Source organism: Xenia sp. Carnegie-2017, unplaced genomic scaffold, assembly GCF_021976095.1.
Source record: "Xenia sp. Carnegie-2017 unplaced genomic scaffold, XeniaSp_v1 HiC_scaffold_23, whole genome shotgun sequence".
In the NCBI taxonomy this organism is placed as follows: Eukaryota; Metazoa; Cnidaria; class Anthozoa; order Malacalcyonacea; family Xeniidae; genus Xenia; species Xenia sp. Carnegie-2017.
In genome coordinates, this window is record NW_025813486.1 from 19,035,603 (window position 1) to 19,055,056 (window position 19,454).

The 19,454-nt window shown below is 36.1% G+C and overlaps 1 protein-coding gene and 1 long non-coding RNA gene across 4 annotated transcripts in view; one reads left to right on the forward strand and one right to left on the reverse strand.

Moving 5' to 3' along the window:
- The first annotated feature begins 829 nt into the window (after positions 1 to 829).
- On the forward strand, positions 830 to 16,353 carry LOC124447640. Its single transcript, XR_006948776.1, has 4 exons — positions 830 to 947; positions 1,102 to 1,244; positions 15,659 to 15,844; positions 16,302 to 16,353. It is a non-coding gene; the product is annotated as an uncharacterized LOC124447640 (long non-coding RNA).
- The window catches only part of LOC124447634 (spermatogenesis-associated protein 20-like), a 12,427-nt gene continuing 2,513 nt past the window's right edge, over positions 9,541 to 19,454 (reverse strand). The window contains exons 3-16 of one of the 3 annotated variants that reach the window (XM_046998599.1): positions 14,725 to 14,936; positions 14,373 to 14,437; positions 13,864 to 14,018; positions 13,653 to 13,796; positions 13,379 to 13,577; positions 13,150 to 13,280; positions 12,918 to 13,022; positions 12,772 to 12,846; positions 12,005 to 12,214; positions 11,737 to 11,929; positions 11,480 to 11,648; positions 10,952 to 11,157; positions 10,369 to 10,568; positions 9,541 to 9,854 (exon numbers count right to left, since the gene is read on the reverse strand). In XM_046998599.1, coding sequence (XP_046854555.1) covers positions 9,597 to 9,854; positions 10,369 to 10,568; positions 10,952 to 11,157; positions 11,480 to 11,648; positions 11,737 to 11,929; positions 12,005 to 12,214; positions 12,772 to 12,846; positions 12,918 to 13,022; positions 13,150 to 13,280; positions 13,379 to 13,577; positions 13,653 to 13,796; positions 13,864 to 14,018; positions 14,373 to 14,437; positions 14,725 to 14,936 — 2,322 coding nt within the window. In that variant the 3' untranslated portion in view covers positions 9,541 to 9,596. Of the gene's footprint in view, positions 9,855 to 10,368; positions 10,569 to 10,951; positions 11,158 to 11,479; positions 11,649 to 11,736; positions 11,930 to 12,004; positions 12,215 to 12,771; positions 12,847 to 12,917; positions 13,023 to 13,149; positions 13,281 to 13,378; positions 13,578 to 13,652; positions 13,797 to 13,863; positions 14,019 to 14,372; positions 14,438 to 14,724; positions 15,402 to 19,454 lie in introns of all 3 variants that reach the window. The other 2 variants (XM_046998598.1, XM_046998600.1) reach the window with 2 other exon arrangements.

Consider the following 19,454-nt stretch of genomic DNA (forward strand, 5'->3'; position numbering starts at 1 on the left):
CAACAGAAACAAATTACATCTTTTGCATAATTAAATACTTCCTCTAAATAAGGTCTTAGAGTTATTTGGTCTATTAGCTAGAAGTACAGATCAACTTGATTGAAATAGTTCAGTTCTATGTTCTTTAGTTTTATGCGCTGTTGTTCTAATTTACTGTTCTATCTATTTACTGTTCTTTTGGGAATTATTGCCTTGATTCTCAGACTGTGGTTTGGATTCTTGGAAATCCAGGCTCAGCAGGACTGGCTTCAACTCGACCTCTGAAAACTATCCCCGCATATTTTTAAAATTTTTTAAGGGTAGGTAATGAGGTAATGAGGGCTTATTTTGATTTCCCAGTAGCTGCCTAAGGGGCGGATTTCTTCCTTTTGGTCTAACGATGATTAGTTGTCGTTCTCAACTTCTCAGAAGTTAGAAATGTCTGCCGATGAATTATGAGTTGTTTACACTGTTGATATGGCAGTTAGATGGATATATTTCGCTAGTATTTCACTAGTTAGCCTATGGCTAGAAATATGAAAATTCAAACGGGACAGAGTAATCCGTATGACCAAAACATTTGCAACGGACAATGCCACAATGGTCAACGAATACGGCTCTTTACGATGTCAATTGGCCGTCTCTTTACGTAACACGTGATCAAATTTGACCAATTACATTTCATAACGACGCATGCAGTTCTTCGCGCTCCGCGCCATGTTTTAAAAGTTTCTTACTAATCAGTCTTGATCGTAATTTGTAAGTATTATGTGAAATAATATGTTACATGCTCAATTGATAAGATTTATTGCATGGCCGTGAATTTAACTCGTCTAATACACGACTATTTATTTCAAGGATGTTGGAAAAATCGTTAACGAACTCAGCAAAGATGTTGACAGTTAAAATGGCAACGACAAATATGAACTATAATGTAAACAAGATTTGGCTGAATACAATGGACCAATGTGGGTAGAGAAGTTAAAGAAATATCATATCTCTTTAGACCATCCTTGAAATTCATTCTGTCTCCCTGAACCGTCTATTAAACGGTTGACTAGAAAAGATTTCATCTTTTCAAGTTTATTCACAATGCTAAGTGATGTTTCATGATTTTAATAGGATCACTTCTTCATCAATCAAATTCAAAAAAAATGCTGCAGAAAGATTTCAAGAACAAGATTTAAATCAAAGTTAGCTAAAAAATGCTCAAAGTTTGGAAGAGGATGATGACTTATGACAGTTATGAAGAATAGGTTATTGAGGTTAGTGTTAGTCTTTCTGTTTGTGTTAGTCTTTGTGTTTGTGTTAGTCTTTGTGTTAGTCTTTGTGTTTGTGTTTGTGTTAGTGTTAGTGTTTGTGTTAGTCTTTCTGTTTGTGTTAGTCTTTGTGTTTGTGTTAGTCTTAGTGTTGGTGTTAGTCTGGTGTTAGTCTTAGTGTTGGTGTTAGTCTTAGTGTTGGTGTTAGTCTTGGTGTTTGTGTTGGTCTTAGTGTTTGTGTTAGTCTTGGTGTTTGTGTTAGTCTTAGTGTTGGTGTTAGTCTTAGTGTTTGTGTTAGTCTTTGTGTTGGTGTTAGTCTTAGTGTTTGTGTTAGTCTTTGTGTTGGTGTTAGTCTTAGTGCTGGTGTTAGTCTTTGTGTTTGTGTTAGTCTTTGTGTTGGTGTTAGTCTTAGTGTTGGTGTTAGTCTTTGTGTTTGTGTTAGTCTTAGTGTTGGTTTTAGTCTTAGTGTTTGTGTTAGTCTTTGTGTTGGTGTTAGTCTTAGTGCTGGTGTTAGTCTTTGTGTTTGTGTTGGTCTTTGTGTTGGTGTTAGTCTTAGTGTTGGTGTTAGTCTTTGTGTTTGTGTTAGTCTTAGTGTTGGTGTTAGTCTTAGTGTTTGTGTTAGTCTTTGTGTTGGTGTTAGTCTTAGTGTTTGTGTTAGTCTTTGTGTTGGTGTTAGTCTTAGTGCTGGTGTTAGTCTTTGTGTTTGTGTTGGTCTTTGTGTTGGTGTTAGTCTTAGTGTTGGTGTTAGTCTTGGTGTTTGTGTTGGTCTTTGTGTTTGTGTTAGTCTTTCTGTTTGTGTTAGTCTTTGTGTTTGTGTTAGTCTTTGTGTTTGTGTTAGTCTTTGTGTTAGTCTTTCTGTTTGTATGAATGTTTTATGCAGTGCGGTGTTTGAAATTAAATGAAGGTATGATATCCCGTTGAGTCACCTGATTTTTTCAGGTCCTGAGACGATTGCTTAAATTGTCCAGCAAAGTGCGAAGATCATATCTTCATTTAATCTTTCTGTTTGTGTTAGTCTTTGTGTTTGTGTTTGTGTTAGTGTTAGTGTTTGTGTTAGTCTTTCTGTTTGTGTTAGTCTTAGTGTTTGTGTTAGTCTTTGTGTTTGTGTTAGTCTTAGTGTTTGTGTTAGTCTTGGTTTTGGTGTTAGTCTTAGTGTTTGTGTTAGTGTTGGTTTTGGTGTTAGTCTTAGTGTTTGTGTTAATCTTAGTGTTTGTGTTAGTCTTTGTGTTTGTGTTAGTCTTTGTGTTTGTGTTAGTCTTAGTGTTGGTGTTAGTCTTAGTGTTTGTCTTAGTCTTAGTGTTGGTGTTAGTCTTAGTGTTGGTGTTAGTCTTTGTGTTGGTGTTAGTCTTAGTGTTTGTCTTAGTCTTAGTGTTGGTGTTAGTCTTAGTGTTGGTTTTAGTCTTAGTGTTTGTGTTAATCTTAGTGTTTGTGTTAGTCTTGGTTTTGGTGTTAGTCTTAGTGTTTGTGTTAGTGTTGGTTTGGTGTTAGTCTTAGTGTTGGTGTTATTCTTAGTGTTTGTGTTAGTCTTGGTTTTGGTGTTAGTCTTAGTGTTTGTGTTAGTCTTAGTGTTTGTGTTAGTCTTAGTGTTGGTGTTAGTCTTAGTGTTTGTGTTTGTCTTAGTGTTGGTGTTAGTCTTAATGTTGGTGTTAGTCTTATTGTTGGTGTTAGTCTTAGTGTTTGTGTTAGTCTTAGTGTTTGTGTTAGTCTTAGTGTTGGTGTTAGTCTTAGTGTTGGTGTTAGTCTTAGTGTTTGTGTTAGTCTTTGTGTTTGTGTTAGTCTTAGTGTAGGTGTTAGTCTTTGTGTTTGTGTTAGTCTTAGTGCTGGTGTTAGTCTTAGTGTTTGTGTTAGTCTTAGTGTTGATGTTAGTCTTAGTGTTTGTGTTAGTCTTAGTGTTGGTGTTAGTCTTAGTGTTTGTGTTAGTCTTAGTGTAGGTGTTAGTCTTAGTGTTGGTGTTAGTCTTAGTGTTGGTGTTAGTCTTAGTGTTGGTGTTAGTCTTAGTGTTTGTGTTAGTCTTAGTGCTGGTGTTAGTCTTTGTGTTTGTGTTAGTCTTAGTGTTGGTGTTAGTCTTAGTGTTGGTGTTAGTCTTTGTGTTTGTGTTAGTCTTAGTGTTGGTGTTAGTCTTAGTGTTGGTGTTAGTCTTAGTGTTTGTGTTTGTGTTAGTCTTAGTGCTGGTGTTAGTCTTAGTGTTTGTGTTAGTCTTAGTGCTGGTGTTAGTCTTTGTGTTTGTGTTAGTCTTAGTGTTGGTGTTAGTCTTAGTGCTGGTGTTAGTCTTTGTGTTTGTGTTAGTCTTAGTGTTGGTGTTAGTCTTAGTGTTGGTGTTAGTCTTAGTGTTTGTGTTAGTCTTAGTGTTGGTGTTAGTCTTAGTGTTTGTGTTAGTCTTAGTGTTGGTGTTAGTCTTAGTGTTGGTGTTAGTCTTAGTGTTGGTGTTAGTCTTAGTGTTGGTGTTAGTCTTAGTGTTGGTGTTAGTCTTAGTGTTGGTGTTAGTCTTTGTGTTTGTGTTAGTCTTAGTGTTGGTGTTAGTCTTAGTGCTGGTGTTAGTCTTTGTGTTTGTGTTAGTCTTAGTGTTGGTGTTAGTCTTAGTGTTGGTGTTAGTCTTAGTGTTTGTGTTAGTCTTAGTGTTGGTGTTAGTCTTAGTGTTTGTGTTAGTCTTAGTGTTGGTGTTAGTCTTAGTGTTGGTGTTAGTCTTAGTGTTGGTGTTAGTCTTAGTGTTTGTGTTAGTCTTTGTGTTGGTGTTAGTCTTAGTGTTGGTGTTAGTCTTAGTGTTGGTGTTAGTCTTAGTGTTGGTGTTAGTCTTAGTGTTGGTGTTAGTCTTAGTGTTGGTGTTAGTCTTAGTGTTGGTGTTAGTCTTAGTGTTGGTGTTAGTCTTAGTGTTGGTGTTAGTCTTAGTGTTTGTGTTAGTCTTAGTGTTGGTGTTAGTCTTTGTGTTTGTGTTAGTCTTAGTATTTGTGTTAGTCTTAGTGTTCGTGTTAGTCTTAGTGTTGGTGTTAGTCTTAGTGTTGGTGTTAGTCTTTGTGTTGGTGTTAGTCTTAGTGTTGGTTTTAGTCTTAGTGTTTGTGTTAGTCTTAGTGTTGATGTTAGTCTTAGTGTTTGTGTTAGTCTTAGTGTTGGTGTTAGTCTTAGTGTTGGTGTTAGTCTTATTGTTTGTGTTGGTCTTAGTGTTGCCATGAAAATGTGTGAAAATTCAAAGGCTATAGTCTTTTGCATGAAAATGTGTGAAAATGTTATTTCCATTTTTACACACTTCTACACCAATTTTATGCAAAAGACTATTTTACTCACTTTCACACCAAAGACTTTAGTCTTTAAATTTTCACACGCTTTCATGCAAAACACTATAGTCTTTGCATTTTTACACACTTTTACACAAAAGACTATAGTTTTTGCATTTTTACACACTTTTACGCAAAAGACTATAGTCTTTGTCCTAAGACTAGATCTTTGCCTGTCTAAGACTCCATTCTCAGTTCATTCCTATCCATTCCTCAGTCTTCATTCCTTACATGCATTCTTCCATAAGACCTCGTCTTCATTCCATTCTCAGATCTTCCATTCCACTACATAAAGACTATAGTCTTTCATTCCACTTTCCCTAAAGCGACTATAGTCTTTCATTTTCCCTTTCATAAGACTAGATCTTTCTACCACTTTTCCATTCCATTCCTTCCATTCCATTCCTTCCATTCCACTAAGACTATCAGATTCTTCCGTTCTTCAGATCTTCATTCCTTAATTCCTTCAAGACCCTCCACCTATAAGACTATCTTTCCATTCCTTTTCAAGACCTCATAAGACTTAGATCTTCGTTACCACTATAAGAGATCTTTACGTTCACTTTTCGCATGGACTCAGTCTTTGCATTTTCTGCACATGAAACGAAGTCTTTGCATTTTTAGCATAAAGGACTATCTTCGTTTTTCGCACAGGCAAGACTGAATCTTTGTTTTACCATGGCGACTATGGTCTTTGCGTTTTTACTTTTAATAGTTCTCAGATCTTTGCACCACTACCTGCCTATAAAAAGAGATATGGATCTTTGCGTTTACCACTGCATAAAGAGACTATAGATCTTTTGCATTTTCTACCTTTATAAAAAGACCATAGTCTTTGCATTTACTGCCTGGTGACTATGGATCTTTGCATTTTACACTTTCGCATGCAAATATGGTCTTTACTTTCACCGCATAAAGACTATAGTCTTTGCATTTTAAATACTTTTCACAAAAGACTATAGTCTTTGCATTTTCACTTTTATCACAAAGACTATGGTCTTTGCGTTTTACCATTATGCAAAGACTATAGTCTTGATTTTACACACAGGTATGAGACAATCGCGATTACATTTTTACTACCTGGCAAAAGACTATCGGATCTTGGCATTTTTAAACTTTCGCATAAATGTAGTCTTCCTGATTTTCACCGCTTTTCTTAAGACTATAGTCGTTTGCATTTACCTTGTCGCAAGGACTATCAGTTTTTGCATTAATATGCCTTTTAAGCTTATGATCTTTGCATGTTCTGCTTTTATGTAAAGACTATAGATCTTTGCTTACCACTTACACAAAGACTATAGTCTTTGCATTTTTACCTATGATCGAGACTATGGATCTTTGCGTTTTACCGCCACGTTTTATACTCTTTTACGCAAAGAGACTATGAGATCTTTACGTTTTACTTTAAAGACTATGGTCTTTTGCGTTTTTGCACCATGAGATAATGGATCTTTGCATTTTACCACTTGCACGAGACTATGGTCTTTGCATTTCCTTTTACGTTTTTTTGCTTTAAAGACTATGGTCTGCGTTTTTACTTTAGCATGAGACAATGGTCTTTGCATTTTTACACTTTTTCGCAAGACTATAGTCTTTGCATTTTTTACACTTTACACATTTTTGCTTTTAAGACTATAGTCTGTTTTACACTTTTATTCAAAGACTATAGTCTTTTGATTTTACACTTTTAAAAGACTATAGTCTTTTACATTAAATTGTAATAAAATACAAATCTCTGATCTTTTCGTAAAATAAAAATAAAGACTATCAGTCTTTAGCATAAAAAGTGTATCTGAAGATAGTCTTTTATTAAAAAGAAAATACAAGGCTATAATCTTTGATGTAAAAAGCTTGTAAATCTGAAGACTATAGTCTTTGCGTATCACTATATAAAAATGCAAAGGAACTATAGTCTTTTGTGGAAAGATGTAAAATGCAAAAGATGATCACTAACAAAAGATGTAAAATTCAAAGACTATAGTCTTTTACATAGAAGTGTGTAAAAATGCAAAATTTATAGTCTGATGCATAAAAGTGTGTAAAAAATGCAAGACAGTCTTTAAGTAAAGTTTAATAAAAATGCAAAATATAGTCTTCATAAAGATGTGTAAAAATACAAAGACTATAGTCTTTAAATAAAAAGTGTGTAAAAATGCAAAAATATAGTCTTTGCATTAAAGTGTGTAAATGCAAAGACTATAGTCTTTGGTGTAAGTGTGTAAAAAATCAAATAGTCTTTTGCATAATGATATAAAAAAATATAGTCTTTGCATAAGTGTGTAAATCAGAATAGTCTTTGATGTAAAAGTGTGTAAAAAGACAAAGACTTGGTCTTTTGCGTTAAAAAATGTCTAAAAAATATAGTCTTTTAAGTAAAAGCTTGTAAAAGTAAAGTTATAGTCTTTGCATAAAAATGGTGAAAATGCAAAGACTCAGTCTTTAGCGTAAGTGTGAAAAATAGTCTTTTGATAATATAAAATAAGACTCAGTCTTTGTTAAAGAAGTGTGTAAAAATTATAGTCTTTACGTAAAAGTGTGTGCATCATAAAGTGTAAAAATGTGAATATAGTCTTTTGCGTAAAAGGATAATGCAGACTAAGTCTTTTGCGTAAAAGTGTAAAACAAAGACTGTCTTGCATCTAGACCTAAGTCTTTAATGCATCTAAAGACTATGTCTTTGCTGGTAAAAAAATAAAAGATATTCTTGTTAAAAGTGTAAAACAAGACAGTCTTTAGTAAAGTGTAAAATGCAAAGACTATAGTCTTTAGCGTAAAGTGTTATGCATCAAAGTTCATAGATCTGATGTATAAAAGTGTGTAAAAATGCAAAGATATAGTCTTTTATTAATAAAAGTGTGTAAAAATGCATAAAAGTGTGTAAAAATGTGAAGAATATAGTCTTTTTTGCGTAAAGGTTTGTAAATGCAAAGACTATAGTCTTTAAGTAAAAGTAATGAAAATGCAAAGACTATAGTCTTTTAGTAAAAGTGTGTGTTAAGACTATAGTCTTTTTGTGTAAAAGAGTGTAAAATGCAAAAGACTCAGTCTTTTGCGTAAGTGTGTAAAAATGCATAAAAGTGTGTAAAAATGCAAAGATATAGTCTTTTTAGTAAAGATGTTAAAAATGCAAAGACTATAGTCTTTGCATAAAAGTCAATAAAATCTAAAGACTATAGTTTTTAAAAAGTGTAATAAAAATGCAAAGTTTATAGTCTGATGTATAAAAGTGTGTAAATGCAAAGATATAGTCTTTGTGTAAAGAGTGTGTAAAATGCATAAGTGTGTAAAAACATGAAGAATATAGTCTTTGCGTAAAGTTTGTAAAATGCAAAGACTATAGTCTTTTGCGTAAAAGTGTGTAAAATGCAAAGACTATAGTCTTTTGCATAAAAGTGTGTAAAAATGCAAAGACTATAGTTTTTTGCGTAAAAGTGTGTAAAAATGCAAAGTTTATAGTCTGATGTATAAAAGTGTGTAAAAATGCAAAGACTATAGTCTTTTGTGTAAAAGTGTGTAAAAATGCATAAAAGTGTGTAAAAACGCGAAGAATATAGTCTTTTGCGTAAAAGTTTGTAAAAATGCAAAGACTATAGTCTTTTGCGTAAAAGTGTGTGAAAATGCAAAGACTATAGTCTTTTGCGAAAAGTGTGTAAAAATGCAAAGACCATAGTCTTTTGAGTAAAAGTGTGTAAAAAAGAAAAGAATATAGTCTCTGGCGTAAAAGTGTGTTAAAATGCAAAGACTATAGTCTGTTGCGTAAAAGTGTGTAAAAATGCAGACTATAGTCTTTTGGGTAAAAGTGTGTAAAAATTCAAAGACTATAGTCTTTAGTGTGAAAGTGTTTAAAAATGAAAGACTATAGTCTTATGTGTGAAAGTGTGTGAAAATGCAAAGACTATAGTCTTCTATGTAAAAGTGTGTAAAAATGCAAAGACTATAGTCTATAGTGTGAAAGTGTGGAAAAATGCAGACTATAGTCTTTTGCGTGAAAGTGTGTAAGAATGCAGACTATAGTCTCTAGCGTGAAACTGTGTAAAAATGCAAAGACTATAATCTTTGGCATGAAAATGTGTGAAAATATGTAAATTATAGTCTTCGTGAAAACCTGTGAAAATGCTTGAATTATAGTCTTTATAAAAATGTGTGATAATATGTGAATTATTGTCTTTGTATGAGAATGTTTGGAAATGCTTGAATTTTAGTCTTTGATTGAAAATGTGTATTTGTGTAATCAATTACAGTTTACTAATGTAATCAATTACAATTGTAACCATGTAATCAATTACAACGCAGCCGTGTAATAAATTACAGTATAATTTAATCAATTTAATCGGGGAATAAATTACAGTGTAATCGCGTAATCGATTGCATTGCAATCGTGTAATGAATTATAGTATAATCGTGTAATAAATTACTGTGTAATAATGTGATCTATTACATTGTAATCGTTAAACTGTAGGCTCAGATTGAAGGCTGAATTGAACATAAAATGGTTTTCACATGAATTTGACGCGAGACTGCACTGCCCTTCTTGAAGATGTTAGTTAGCATTGAAAGTAAAACTATCGAAGGTGTATATTTATGCGGTTTGCATTCCAATAATCAAGAAAAGATAATTTCATTACTACGGTTTAAAATTGTGTCAAATTGTGTTTTAGAAAAACAATAATTAGAAAACAACGCAGCACTCATAAGAAAAAAATAAGAGCATTTGTGTCTTTCATCTTAGTCTTGTCGCGGCGTTAATATACATCGTTCATTTTCATCGCTTATTTTTGAGACGTACCACAATTAGTTCAGTGAAGACTAAATTTTAAGCTATCAAAAGTATAAGCAATGAGGAAACTATTTAAGCAATAGATATCAGTTTTCCATTCGTTGACAAATGTCTCTCGAAACTGACATGCAAGCAAACGGGTTTTTGACTCAACATGCAAGTTTGACTGAGAAGTACAGAAATATCCAATCTTGAACTGGGTGGTGCCGTAGACGAGCATCAAAAATAAATACATCTGCTGATACCAAAGAAAATATACAGAACGATAAAATAAGGTTTATAATTGTAAATAAACTAATTTACTATTTTCATTCAAAGTTTTTCTTTCAATAATTCTTCGAGTTTTTCGCACGATGTAACAGGTAAGTTACAGGTGAAATTCTCACACACATATACAGTACTTTTTTCATTAACTTTGTGTAATGTCTTTAAAACCTCAAGTTTCGAATCAAGGAAACCTTGTTCTTTTTCATCATGCAAAATAAGGATCATGTTTGGCATAAAATGCGAGTGAACTACATGCAATAAAGACTTTGTGTCGTTTGAATCTCTCTCACCAACGATGATGATCTGTGAAGAAAGAATTTCTTGTTTAAAGAGGTGTTAATCTAATGAAACGAAAATTAAATATAACTATAAGCCAAGCGTCACTCGCTGCAAAATTGCGCGTTTTGATTAGCTGAGAAACATTTTTACCGGTCCATTCCATTATTCTCGCGTAATCGACCACGGTGCAAAACGCGTAATTTTACAGTCAAGTTTAAACAAACTTCGTAAAGCAAACAGCAAAACGCAAATAAAAACGAAACAAAAAACATTTACGAATGTCATTCGAAGGAAAACTGAAAGTCAACCCGGTAAAAAACAAGCAAGGACGAGAAAGAAAGCAAGCTTTATTTCAAGTAAAATAATGCCATATAATAAACCTTTTAATAACCTCGCTTTCTCGGTCTTTACTGAGAAATATCAGACCTTTATCTTTTTGTACAAACCTCGCCCTACGGGTTCGGTCTGTACAAAAACACTTCGGTCCGTTATTTCTCCGTAAACACCTCGCGCTCGGTTATTGAGGACTTAATATTACCTGTTTCTGGTTAGTAGTATATGTGATGAAGGCAGCCATTAGTTTAGGAAGAGCGTTTGGTAATTTACTTAATCTTTGTTCAAAAACAGCAAAAATCTTTCCAGCCCTGTCTCGATACTCGTGTTTTTCAAGAAACGAAGCCAATCGCATAAGATTTAAGGCGGCAATGGAACTACCACTTGGTTCTGCACCATCTTGATCTAAATCAATCACAATAATCTTGATCTAAATCAATCACAATAATCTTGATCTAAATCAATCACAATAATCTTAATCTAAATCAATCACAATTATCTTGATCTAAATCAATTACATAATTTTGAACTAATTCTATCAACAACGATCTACATTTAAATAACTAAAAAATGAGCTGGATTTAAATAAATTGAAAATAATCTGGTTTCATAATCAGTCATGAACATAATCTCAATTTGCTGGATGAAATCAAGAATTTTAGTTTAACGCTAACATAAATAATATTCGTCCCCTTCAATCCTTCATTTACCCTTGGTTCTCACCTTGTTTAACGCTAACATAAATAATATTCGTCCCCTTCAATCCTTCATTTACCCCTGGTTCTCACCTTGTTTCAATCTTATCAACAAATTCGAGTTTTTTCCCGCTTCAAAATATCCTCCGGCTTCGTCATCCCACAAAAGTTCATTTTGTCTTTCTTGCAAGACTTCAGCCCATTTCAACCACTTTTCATCAAAACAAGCGTGATAAAGTTCCAGTAAACCATATATAAGAAATGAATAATCGTCCGAGAACGCTTCAACAGGGTTCTCGCTAAAAAAGACCAAAAATGCAATGAAGTCATCAGCTTCTCCATAGCTTTTGCATAAACGAAAACACAAATCCTTGATACAAGTCAGTTATTGCGCCTTAAGACTTCGTGTAAACATTTCCAAGTTTCGTGCAATCAGCTCCACACTTCGTGCAACCAACGCCCAAGTTTCGAGCAACCAGCCTCAGGCTTCGAGCGACCAGCCTCGGGCTTCGTGCAACGAGCTCTAGGCTTCGTGTAACGGGTAGCATTAAAACACAACGTTGGGAAACGAGGGCTTATTTAAAAGTGTTATTAATAATTCAAAAATTAATATATACTTACAGTTGAACTATATCGTTGTTTTCTCCTTTATAACAACTTCTAATCAATTTTTTACTTTCCTCGAGCCACAAATATTTCTGAACAAACTCGGCAGCTTTCAAGGCTCTTTTTAAATAAATGTCGTTTTTCAACACACACGATGCTTTTGCAAAAGCAGCAATCATAAGACCTGAATAAAAAACAAACATTGCTCACAACACCTTGAAAACTTCAACTCCAAAGCTGAATTCTATGAATTCATTAAGCAACGCACGCACCATTCCAGGAAGTGACCATTTTACTATCCAAATGAGGCTTTGGCCTTTTAAGTCTTTCTTCAAATAGAATTTCCCGCGCTCTACATAAACTATTTCGTACAGTACTTTCATCAAGTTCAAAATGCTTGGCCGTTTCTTCAACACTCTTTCGAACAATTAACACATTCTTATTTTTAAGTTCGCCGTGAGGGTCCTTGAAGTGAAAAGAAATAAATTCGACAATTTTATTCATTCACAGAAACTCGCATAAATTTTAAACTGTTTTTACCTGCGATGATTTAACATTTCCATTTTTTTCAACACCATAATAGAAAATAAAGAGATCTGCTAATGTTGTTTTAACATCATCGTTCGCAGTTTCAGAAAGTTTCGTTCGTATTTCCTCTTCCTCCCATACACAAAATGCTCCCTCTTTTTTTTCTTTAGATTCAAATGATGGCAGTGAATCCGCATCTTCTGCAGCATAAAATCCACCGTGCTTTAAAAAAAAAAGAAGAAAGGATTAAGGTATGGCTTTGGATGGATGTGGATTCTCGTGTCTTTAATAGTATGGTATTGCATTATTATAAAAAGAAAAGAATAAAACGCGCGCGGTGATGGGTGTATAGCTGTGCAAACAGACCTGAGCTCAACAAATCAAATCAATAAACGAGAATTTGCAAATCGATCATGAATATATGAAAAAAGAAATATCAAAACGTTTGTTTTAAATTTGTCTGTTTTGCATTATTTTTATTTCATAAAAGAAATAAAAGATGTTTTTCATGTTTGCACTGGCTTAAGCAAACCTCAGAGACATTTGGGAGAACTCTCGAGCATGTGCAACCTTCAACCTTCGGTTTTGGGCTTGCACTGATCTGCTCTCGAGTTCTCACAAAGGCCTCCTCGGTTTGCATAAGCCCGTGCAAATACAGTAAACATCTTTCATTTCTTAAATATAGATTGCTGTGTCTCTACTGCAAAGGACTTTTTGATGACTGATGACTCAATGTACCTCTTTGGATAGACATGGTTTTCTGATTCATCTATGCATACCTTGTCACTCAAATCCCTCATTACATAAAGTAATATATCTTTGGCAGTACTTGAATACTTCTCATCCTGACTTATCTGATGCGGAGAAAAAACACAAAACACATGTATGTTTTCTTTTTCATTGCAAAATTTATACTTGATTTTACCTGATATGCATTCAGGTAAATATCAGCAATTTGACTTTGATCATATAACATTTTCTCAAAATGAGGCACATGCCAATCCCCATCTGTAGAATAACGATGGAAGCCCTGAAGATTGAAGAAAAATACATCACTTTTACAAACAATGTCAATCATGAAAAATCACAGATTTATATGAAGAAAAAGTCTGATCATACATAAACAATCCAAATACTAAAGTGAGTTAATAATTTACCTGACCAACATGATCATGTATTCCTCCATCATCCATAGCATCTAATATTCTCAGTGTCATTTCCAACGCTTTCTTTCCGTTCTTCGTGTCAGGTTTCCATGCGTAGTAATTCAACAAAAAACTCAAATTACCTGTTATAAGTTTGAAAGAAATTTATCATCGGCAATCAACTGATTTTAAACATACATTTGGTCATAACAAAGAGGATTGCAACAAAATCCTTTCTCACTGGGTTGAGGAAATCGTGGAGCTCCACCAAAACCACCTTGCTTTTCATTATAACAGTTTGTGAGCTTCGTAAATAAATCATCGATGCATTTGACTTCAGGAGATTTCTGATTGGAATTCATTATGACATCAAGTTGACGTTTAATTGCTGTCATCACCAAGCTACCTTGCTTACCAAGACGATTTTTGTTCTCTTTCCACTAAAAATATAACTAAACGATAACATTCAATGACAAAGATATTTGTTTACAACCAAAAATCAACAACATCTAAACCTGTTGAATGATAAGGGTTAAAATACTTTTAAAGCCATGTCTCCCGTTGCTATCTTCAGGAGGAAAGTACGTCCCACCAAGAAATGGTTGAAGATCTGGCATCAACCAAACACTCATTGGCCAACCACCATGCCCTGTGGTTGCCTAGTGATGAAAGAATTGCAATGTTACTATGGATAGAAAAAGTCACAAACATATTTAATGTAAACACCTGAACAAAGTTCATATACACTCTATCAACATCTGGTCTCTCTTCACGATCAACCTTGATTGGAACAAAATACTCATTAAGAATGGCGGCAATTTTGTCGTTTTCAAATGATTCTCTTTCCATAACATGACACCAGTGGCAAGTTGAGTATCCAACTAAAATGAAATAAAATGAATGAAAGTGGTCAATGTTCGATTAAAGGAATATATATGAATGTGAATTCACTCTTATTGCAAGTGATGTAGCTACATAGCCTGCAAATTGGTTAATGTGATGTAAGATTTTCAACATCAGTATCATTCATTTCTTTAAAAATAAATTGTTTTGACATTGTGTGAACAAGAAAATATTTCCATAAACATAAACAAATTTCCTGGCTGGCTACGCCATTGTTTGGTGCAAACCACAAGTTTATTAAATCTAGTCAATGTGTAACTATCAATCAGGCTGTTTGTCAGCATCTTGAATCAAGATTCTTAACCCTCCATATATTTAAAATGAATACACACCTGACAAAAAGATTGGTTTTTCATCCATCTTTGATTTTTCAAAAGCTTCATCACCCCATGGATACCTAAATACAATGAAGGGAGTCTTTGAGCTGTACATATCTACACCTCAAACAAATAAACACAAAGGTTTATTCCAAAATTTCACACATCTAGAAGGTTTACGTTTCCACAAGCAATAACATGAAGAACTAGCGTAAAATTCTGAGTTTTTCAATTCTTGTCATTATTAATTCAGGGATGAATTAAAGATTTACAAACCCACAAACGTTGGAGACGATAAATTTCTGCTCCGATAACTATCTATTCTATCCTCTCGCCTTTCTCTCATCATAGTTTCAGAAAAACTTACCATTCAACAGGATTATATGCATGTTGAAGAAGATAAGGTGATCTTTCCTTTAGCAAACGATTGGCTTTTTTCCCTGAAGTTGTAGTCATCATACCTCTTCTTGTTCTTGTTCGTCTTCCAGTTCTTACGTTTACATATGTATACGATTTAATTTTTCTTTTATGCAAACAATCGTGTATACCTTTCACGCGATTGGAAAAACCTAGCAATGACTGAAAGGGTATCAAAACAAGGTTGTTCGTCGAATATTTCAAAATTTCGGATTGTCTTTGCAAAAAAAAGAACATGGAGACTTCGTGAAGGTTGAATACTTGATGTTATATTTTTATAGATGATCTTTTTATTCGAGGTTTTGCCGGTTAGCCAGCATGTACACATTCAAAACTTTTATTCAAATTCATTCAAAAATATTGTCATTTATCATCATGAATATTATAGGGAGCGCCATTCAATCTATCAAAATAATTTTTATTTAATTTATAATGTGCGTAATAAAATGTGTCATCCACAACTTGTTTTTCTCACTAAGATGTCATTCAACATGCAAAAATCATGTTGGTCATTTTTCAAGGCATATCAACAGGTCTTATTGAACCTGTTCCATGTTTCTCCACAAAGAGCTTTCGATCTTTCAATGCATTTATTTGCTGTGCTTCCTGTATTATACCTCCCATGGCCTAAAGTATTTGATAAATTCATAAAAATGAGTTATTCAATGCTAAATTCCAGGGTCATGATCTCGGAATTCAATGCCAATGTCCGGATTCAATGTCAATGAATTCTCGGATTCAATGCCAATGCCCGGACCCATGATCCCGGATTCATGACCCCGGACCCATGATCCCGGATTCATGACCGCGCCTATATCTCATAGTAATGATACTGTCAAAGGAATCTGTCCCTTCTTACAATTATTAAATGTCATTTTGTACAGGAATTGGATGTTGATGGAATAACTAGTGCTCAAGTGAAGAAAACAAAAGACATTTTGAAGCAGTCCAATTATAGCATGGATGAAATGCAAGCAATTAGTAAAGCTGGAGCGGGTCTGTACAAGTTTGTATTGGCCGTTATGGGATATTGTTCCGTAGCTAGAGAGATTAAACCCAAGCGAGAAAAGGTATGAGATCTTAATGGATCGACGTCTATCTTTTATCTGTTGTTTGTCTCTACATACAAACTTATATCTCTAAATACCAACTTCCATCTCTATGAACCATCCTCATTCTCTTTATATCAACCTCGAGATTTATGAAACAACGTCTATCTCTATGAACCAACCCCCATCTCTATGAACAAACCTCCATCTCTATGAACCAACCTCCATCTCTATGGACCAACCTCCATCTCTATGAACCAACTTCCATCTCTATGAACCAACCTCCATCTCTATGGACCAACCTCCATCTCTATGAACCAACCTCCATCTCTATGAACCAACCTCGAGATCTATGAACCAACGTCTATCTCTTCATGTTGAATTCTATTCCCATATAATAGCCTCAATTGCGATAAGTAACTTGTGTACATATAAGTGGGCTTGACCTAGAAGCTTTTCACATAATTTCATTTAACAGGTGGCGAGACTTGAACGCAACTTTTTGCTGAGCAAACGTGAGTTGAGCAAGATCGAAAAAGAATTAAAGAATTTAGAAGATGAATTAAAGGCATTGAATGATAAATATGAGGCGGCCATGTCAGAAAAAGCGGCGTTACAACAAGAAGCCGAGATCATGGAGAGACGATTAGTTGCTGCTGATAAACTCATCTCCGGCTTGGGCTCTGAGAAAAAAAGGTTGAAGTTTCAAAATCACATCTTTCGTAACGAAAAATCATTACTTTCGTAACGAAGAATCATTACTTTCGTAACGAAGAATCATTACTTTCGTAACGAAGAATCATTACTTTCGTAACGAAGAATCATTACTTTCGTAACGAAGAATCATTACTTTCGTAACGAAGAATCATTGCTTTCGTGACGAAAAATCATTACTTTCGTGACGAAAAATCATTACTTTCGTGACGAAAAATCATTACTTTCGTAACGAAGAATCATTACTTTCGTAACGAAGAATCATTACTTTCGTGACGAAAAATCATTACTTTCGTGACCAAGAATCATTACTGTCGTGACAAAAAATCATCGCTTTCGTGACTAAAAATCATCGCTTTCGTGACGAAAAATCATCGCTTTCGTGACGAAAAATCATCGCTTTCGTGACGAAAGATCATCGCTTTCGTGACGAAAGATCATCGCTTTCGTGACGAAAGATCATCGCTTTCGTGACAAAAGATCATCGCTTTCGTGACGAAAGATCATCGCTTTCGTGACGAAAGATCATCGCTTTCGTGACGAAAGATCATCGCTTTCGTGACGAAAGATCATCGCTTTCGTGACGAAAGATCATCGCTTTCGTGACGAAAAATCATCGCTTTCCTGACGAAAGATCATCGCTTTCGTGATGAAAGATCATCGCTTTCGTGACGAAAGATCATCGCTTTCCTGACAAAAGATCATCGCTTTCGTGACGAAAGATCATCGCTTTCGTGACGAAAGATCATCGCTTTCGTGACGAAAGATCATCGCTTTCGTGACGAAAGATCATCGCTTTCGTGACGAAAAAGCATCGCTTTCGCGACGAAAGATCATCGCTTTCGTGACAAAAGATCATCGCTTTCGTGACGAAAGATCATCGCTTTCGTGACGAAAGATCATCGCTTTCGTGACGAAAGATCATCGCTTTCGTGACGAAAGATCATCGCTTTCGTGACGAAAGATCATCGCTTTCGTGACGAAAGATCATCGCTTTCGTGACGAAAGATCATCGCTTTCGTGACGAAAGATCATCGCTTTCGTGACGAAAGATCATCGCTTTCGTGACGAAAGATCATCGCTTTCGTGACGAAAGATCATCGCTTTCGTGACGAAAGATCATCGCTTTCGTGACGAAAGATCATCGCTTTCGTGACGAAAGATCATCGCTTTCGTGACGAAAGATCATCGCTTTCGTGACGAAAGATCATCGCTTTCGTGACGAAAGATCATCGCTTTCGTGACGAAAAATCATCGCTTTCGTGACGAAAGATCATCGCTTTCGTGACGAAAGATCATCGCTTTCGTGACGAAAGATCATCGCTTTCGTGACGAAAGATCATCGCTTTCGTGACGAAAGATCATCGCTTTCGTGACGAAAGATCATCGCTTTCGTGACGAAAGATCATCGCTTTCGTGACGAAACATCATCGCTTTCGTGACGAAACATCATCGCTTTCGTGACGAAAGATCATCGCTTTCGTGACGAAAGATCATCGCTTTCGTGACGAAAGATCATCGCTTTCGTGACGAAAGATCATCGCTTTCGTGACGAAAGATCATCGCTTTCGTGACGAAAGATCATCGCTTTCGTGACGAAAAATCATCGCTTTCGTGACGAAAGATCATCGCTTTCGTGACGAAAGATCATCGCTTTCGTGACGAAAGATCATCGCTTTCGTGACGAAAGATCATCGCTTTCGTGACGAAAGATCATCGCTTTCGTGACGAAAGATCATCGCTTTCGTGACGAAAAATCATTACTTTTGAAAAATCATTGACCCCGGACCCATGATCCCGGATTCATGACCCCGGACCCATGATCCCGGATTCATGACCCGGACCCATGACCCCGGACCCATGATCCCGGATTCATGACCCCGGACCCATGATCCCGGATTCATGACCTCGGACCCATGATCCCGGATTCATGACCCGGACCCATGACCCTGACCCATGACCCTGGACCCATGATCCCGGATTCATGACCCGGACCCATGATCCCGGACCCATGATCCCAGATTCATGACCCCGGACCCATGATCCCGATCTCATGACCTCGATTCATGACCCCGACCCATGATCCCGATTCATGACTCGACCCATGATCCCGATTCATGACTTGACCCATGATCCCGGATCTGGTTCCTGATTCCATCCTCGACTCCATGATCCCGATTCATGACTCCGAACATATGATCCTCGATTCATGACTCGACCCATGATCCCGATTCATGACCCCGACTCCATGATCCGATTCATGACCCCTGACCCATGACTCGACTCCATGACTCGACCCATGACTCGACCCATGATCTCGACCCATGATCCCGATTCATGACTCGACCCATGACCTGGACCCATGACCCCGACCCATGACTCGACCCATGACCTCGATTCATTACTCCTGACCCATGATCCCGATTCATGACCCCTGACCCATGATCCCGATTCATGACACCGATCTCGATTCATGACCCCGACTCCATGATCCCGATTCATGACCCCGACTCATGATCGATTCATGACCTCGACCCATGATCCCGACTCCATGATCCCGATTCATGATCTCGACTTCAAGATCCTCGATTCATGACACCGACCCCGATTCATGACCCGACCCATGATCCCGATTCATGACCTCGATTCCATGACCCGACTCCATTGACTTCTGACCCATGACTCTGGACCCATGACTCGACTCCATGATCCCGACCCATGATCCCGATTCATGACCTCGACCCATGATCCCGATTCATGACCCCGATTCATGACCTCGACCCATGATCCCGATTCATGACTCATGACTCCATGACTCGACCCATGATCCCGATTCATGACCCCGACCCATGATCCCGATTCATGACTCGACCCATGATCCCGATTCATGACTCGACCCATGATCTCGATTCATGAC